Source organism: Etheostoma spectabile, chromosome 17, assembly GCF_008692095.1.
Source record: "Etheostoma spectabile isolate EspeVRDwgs_2016 chromosome 17, UIUC_Espe_1.0, whole genome shotgun sequence".
NCBI classification, from domain to species: Eukaryota; Metazoa; Chordata; class Actinopteri; order Perciformes; family Percidae; genus Etheostoma; species Etheostoma spectabile.
Genome location: NC_045749.1, coordinates 11,593,989 through 11,599,628, shown reverse-complemented (window position 1 = coordinate 11,599,628; position 5,640 = coordinate 11,593,989). Strand labels below are relative to the sequence as shown.

The 5,640-nt window shown below is 40.5% G+C and overlaps 2 protein-coding genes across 2 annotated transcripts in view; one reads left to right on the top strand and one right to left on the bottom strand.

Moving 5' to 3' along the window:
• dnajb12a (DnaJ heat shock protein family (Hsp40) member B12a) overlaps positions 1-998 on the top strand; it is a 5,897-nt gene extending 4,899 nt beyond the window's left edge. Inside the window, exon 10 of the mRNA XM_032541677.1 lies at positions 354-998. The gene's annotated coding sequence lies outside the window, so the exon portion shown is untranslated. The remainder of the gene's footprint in view (positions 1-353) is intronic.
• Positions 999-1,792: 794 nt separating this feature from the next.
• Positions 1,793-3,233, bottom strand: LOC116705569 (DNA damage-inducible transcript 4 protein). Its single transcript, XM_032541839.1, has 2 exons — positions 2,925-3,233; positions 1,793-2,666 (listed from the first exon to the last, which is right to left on the bottom strand). Exons 1-2 carry the CDS (start codon positions 3,091-3,093, stop codon positions 2,161-2,163), a joined length of 675 nt encoding a protein of 224 aa, XP_032397730.1. The 5' UTR covers positions 3,094-3,233; the 3' UTR covers positions 1,793-2,160.
• Between the last annotated feature and the right edge of the window lie 2,407 nt (positions 3,234-5,640).

Below are 5,640 nucleotides of genomic sequence, written 5' to 3'. Positions count from 1 at the left end.
GTGACAATAAAACAAATTATTATCATATTATTTTAGTCAGAACTCATAAATAACTACAAATAACTCATGTTAGGGAAATTAGTGTGTTTCTGTATTTTTTTTTTAAATATATATATATATATATATATTGGGATACCGGATTTTTAAATAACCAAATATTCGTATTGGTGTTGGCTTTAAAAATCCTTTTTCAGTCGGGCTCTACTATGTAAATTAACTTTACTTACAAGTGCTAATGATTTACTTTAAGGATTTGTGTAAAGGTTTCTAGGCTGTCTGTGCATCCAATAAGAGTTCCTTCCATGTAGAGTGACACCTGCAAAACTCTCACTGATTCTTTTGTTTTTTCGCAGGTTCGTCGGTACTTGAATCTAATTAGAAGAAATCGGTCAGAGCCCACTCAAATTGGAACATATTTCTGCAGCAAACCAAGAGAATCAAAAATGCCTTACATGCAGTGGGCAGTGACCTCATCAGGGAACCTCATTACAACGTGGTTGTGATTGACTTCCTGTCGAACTGTTAGAAGCTTTGAGTTGACTGCTGACATTTTCTCACTCCAGTGTCTTCAGGATGGTGAGAGTCCGCTGGGCGTCACGGTCGAAACTAAGGGCATAGTTGTCTATTTGAACGGTAAACAAAGCTGCTAAGATTAGCTTCCTCTGTCCCAGTCTTTAAATCTTTTTTTTTTTTTTTTTCCTTAAACATTTTTGAGAAACCTCATGGCCTTCTCATAGACAGAGGACTGAGCCACTCACAAGGAACGTGTGTAATTTTTATAGTTCTTAACCAATGTAAATATTCATTTTACTTTTAACAGTGCAGGGTTTATTGAAGTTAATATCATTTAGTATGTTATTTTGTTGATTTGCTTGTAGCCTGTTGATCATAAGTATTGAAAATTGTTGCACAAATAAAAGTAAACCATATTTATTAAATTAACATGCTAATATTGTATAAAAGTATCTTTGAATTAAATTTGTCCGATGGTTGTCTGGTGCATATTGTCTCTTTTAAACAAGACAGAGTCTTAGTGAGGCTGTAATGTAACTTACCTGTGCTAACGTCAGCATGCTGACAGTGACAACTCTAACATGCTGATACTAAGCAGGTGTACCATATGTCACTACCCGATGTGAGTTGAGAGCAGATGTGAATTGCGACAAGTAGCATACAAGATGTCAACGAGAGACTTATGTAATGTCAAAATAGTAAAAATGGACCTACGTGATGACGCTCGTGCACATCTGGCTACAAGTTAGCAATCACACAAAGGTTGTCCCTCGAATGGCGTTTTGAACCAATGTTAGCAGTCAATCATAGATAGGTAAAAACGTTTTTGAAATGATTTCCATCTTCGGTTATTGTTTGTAATGATGATTATCATTTTAAATTAAAAGTTCCTTTTTTTTTAGCTATTTAAATCTGAACATGCGCAATCCACGTCTGCACTCAACTCACATCAGATAGTGACACTATATGCACACTTTGAGTCCAGCGTGTTAGTATGCCAACATTTGCTAATAAGTTCTAAACACAAAGTAGGCCTACAGCTAAATGTCATTGGTTTTGCAAGTTTTTATAAAATTTCTGGGACATATTTAGACCTGAAGATGGTCTACTTTTTATGGCACTCCATGCTAAATGATATATTTAAGCTGGTCTAAAGTGGCCCAACAGACTGACCTTGGCATCCCTAGAGACACCGCCAGCATGGCTACAAACACATCATACTTTTATGGCACGTCATTGATTTCTTATGAGTTGGAAACAAAAACTCTCACAGCAAATGAATGTAAAAAATAATTTATTTGTTCATGTACTTTAGGTTGTTGGAAAATACAAAACACAAGTTTCAGGTCATATTTGACTATCAAATACATAAGGTAAGCCATTCACTTATGGGTGTGACTTGAGTCACATGAGTCTTCACTGTTGAGTCACCTGCAACCAGGCGAGTAGCTGCCATGAAGTTGGTTTCAGGAAACCTATGATACACCAACAAAGACAGGTCCATGCTACCTCAGGACTTTCTTTGTAGTGCCATGTGGAGCCCTAATATATTGTTCTAAAAAAAAAAAAAAAATACATGCTTAAACCACCAGCCTGCTTTCACAGTACATGCATTGAGTTCAGCTAATCGGGGACAGGAGCGCTCGGTCAGCAGCACTCTTCAATCAGCAGCTCCCCTGAACAGTACAGTTTCCTCTTGATAGCCCTGAAGCTCGTACTCAGAGTCTGAGTGTTTTGGTGCCTTTGAGAAGTCTGTGGTGACTTGCTACCCTTGAAGAGCTTCTGAAACTTTGGCCACAGTCCGCTGGACTCGAGCCTCAGCACCAGGGTGACATGGAAGGTCGGGACCAGGGTGGCATCCACTGCTATTTGGTCCACAGTACAAATGGAGCCCTGATCCCCCCTGTCCACACACAGGTCGATGAGCGCCCCCCTGAGGCCGCAAGGCTCGCTGGCAGCCAGGTGTAGCAGCTCCTTGCTGATATGGTGCAGCAGACAGTCAAGGAAGATGATTTTGGAGCAGCCCAGGATGTGTGATGCATCGGTGAGACTTTGTGCAATTGTTCCTACAACATCAGCAGCCAGGGTCTCCTCCAGGGGATAACAGAAGAAACTGCTGTCCGAGTCTGACAGGGACATGTCCGCAACAGATCCTAAAACAAAAGAATAGGCCTACGGGTTAAAGTTTTGTCTCGTAGTTAAGAAAAAAATGAGGTCACCAAAAAAAGACTACGTCTCCTTTAACCCTTTTGTTCTTTGTCAGTTCCAAGTTCTCTTTAAAAAAAAAAAATGCAAGCCAACTAAAATAACTAAAACTAAAATAAATAGGCCTACAGCTTAGTTACATGGGAATCAACCCAAACAAAACCCAAAAATGAAGCCTCCCGACAGATGAAGCCCGCAGCACTTACCAGTTTCACTACTGCTGCCGTGATGATCCGCGGCTTGCCCCTGATGGATCCCCTTCAGCTCAGTCAGCCTCTGCAGAAGTCTGCCCCAGGACAGCCGCTTTGAGTCCCTGTCCTCCGCTGGAGACGGAGGACAGCTGCCATACAGAGAATTGTTACAAGAAAATGACATATTTACAAAGAAATTAAAAAAAATAATAATCTAAGTGTTTAAAAAAGAAAAGAAAAAAAGTGCTAAGGTATCCTTCGTTCGACGGTGGATACCTCCCCCTGAGCCAGACCAGCTGGAAGACAGTGACTGCAACAATGGAACAAAGCGTTAAATACCGAAGCCAGGAGGCTCCGCCCATTGTGTTTCTTAACCAATGAGGTGTCAGCTCACGTCTTCAGCGCTCTACCCTGCCTGGTAACATTTTTTGTCCTTTGATGGGGCAAAGGCCAGGCCCCCCACCCCCACCCCGACCCGGCAAGGGTCCGACACCCAACCAAACAGCTTTAGGAAAAGAAATATGAGATTTAACAGCCAAACCGACAGGCCAATCAGAGCTGGTCGTCACAATGCCATGAAACTCTAAAAAGACACACCCCTGCAGTTTTTGGACAAAAAAGATATGATGAAATAGCTCGGGGAAATGTCCTTCTGACACGTATCCCACGTATGCCTCGTGTGCGTTAATGATCGGAAACTTTAGTCACTTTAAAAGTCATACACCAGGGAATTTAGTGATATTATGGACTAGGCCCATTGTGATGAAACAAATACTGTCTAAAAGTAGTAGAGTTTACCCTCCACCTTATAGGTTATATTTAATAAAGATCTAGATTTTCTTGCCAGAGGTTGTTGTATTTAAGTATTGTCTCACACATAATCAATAGCCCACATTTGTTAAATGTGTGCTTCAGTTTATGTTTGCATGTTAGAATATGTTTTATGAATTCCAAGAATTAAGCTATTCTTTTTATAGAAATCTAAAGTAGCCTAGCCTAGCCTCAAGATCAACTTTAGAGACAACTCTTCTCCTGATTTCAGTCACGTACACACACATGGACCATCCCCCACCCTTTTCAAACACTCCACTCTTGCTCAATATTGAATTTAACATCATTAGTTGGTCTTTATATATTTTTGTTTTTGCATAATAAATGAATAAGGTTTTAATGCAGTCTGGCCTAAAGCTAAATTAGTTATTTGTGTTTCAAGTTTGATAGGCCAGGGAGTGTCGGCCTTTGTGAATTTATTGGGGTGCACACATGGGCTGAATGGGTGCTGGTCAAAGTCACACAAATCTAAAAAAAATATCTTACATTAATGTCTAGTCTAAATCTGCACAATAAAGCTCAGCCCCTGTCCTATTTAACATAATTGTTTAGAACAGTTTAGCAAGGAAATCAATATTCAATCCTACGGTTAGAAAAGACATTGGTCATAGTGATAAAACATGAGATATGATATTTAGAACATTTGTAGATGGATTTGACACATACACAAAATTATACATACCCCTGGAAAATTCAGACTTTTTAAAGAAAGTTTTTTCTAGAAATGACACAGGCATCTCTCAGAAGATAATGAGACAATGTACAAGAAGCATCATTGTGGAAATTATTATTACTCATCTTTTATTTACATTTGAACAAAAAGTGGCATTTTCAAAATTATTCATACCTGTCTCAATCAATAGAAAAGCCTTTATTGGCTATTACAGTAATCAAACGCTTGCTATAATTGCTGACCAGCTTTTTGCATGTCTCCACTGGTATTTTTTCTCATTCATCTTTAGCGATGAGCTCCAACTCTTTCAGGTTGGAGGGTCTCTTTGCCATCACCCTGATCTTTAGCTCCCTCCACAGATTCTCAATGGGATTTAAGTCAGGACTCTAGCTGGGCCACAGCAAAACGTTGTTTTTGTCTGATAACCATTTCTTCACCACTTTTGCTGTGTACTTTGGGTTGTTGTTGTGTTGAAATGTCCGCTGGTCCCCAAGGCCAAGTTTCTCAGCAGACTGTCTGATGTTGTTGAGAATTTTGATGTATTGCTTCTTTTTCATGGTGCGGTTTACTTTGACTATGGTTGGCTGGTCCACCGGCTGAAAAAAACCACCCCAAAACATTAGGTTCCCACCACCATGCTTGACAGTGGGGATGGTGTTTTTAGGGTTGAAGGCTTCTCCTCCCCCCCCCACCAAATGAAGGCTACATCATTGTGGCCAATTAATTCAATTTTTGTTTCATCTGGCCATGAAACAGAAGACCAGAAGTCTTCTTCTTTGTCCAGATGAGCATTTGCAAAGGCCAAGCAGACTTTTGTGTGCCTTATCTGGAGAAGTGGTGTCCTCCTTGGTCTGCGTCCTTCGAACCCAGCAGTGTGCAGTGTCCATTGGACTGTCTGCCTTCAGATGTTACCACCAGCAGAACCTAAATTCATCAGATAGGCCATGGTGGTGATCCTTGGAATCCTCTTTTTGCCTCTCTCACTATCCTCCTGGTCAGAACAGGTGTTACTTTTGGCTTGGAAACGTCTTGTATTCTTTAATAATACTGTGCACTGTAGCCACCGGAACTTCAAAACATTTAGATATGGTCTTATAGCCCTTTCCTGACTTGTGAGCAGCCACAATGCACAGCCGCAGGTCCTCAGTGAGCTCCTTTGTCTCAGCCATAACTGTCCACAAACCCACAGCAGAGAGGTTCTGTTTTTCACCTGTTGAGTTGATTAAA

Excerpts from the sequence above, each read along its gene's own strand:
- LOC116705569 (XM_032541839.1), bottom strand. The coding sequence starts at position 3,093 with ATGTCATTTTCTTGTAACAATTCTCTGTATGGCAGCTGTCCTCCGTCT. Across the intron at positions 2,667-2,924 it reads CGGCAGCAGTAGTGAAACTG|GATCTGTTGCGGACATGTCC; the intron begins GTAAGTGCTGCG and ends CTTTTGTTTTAG.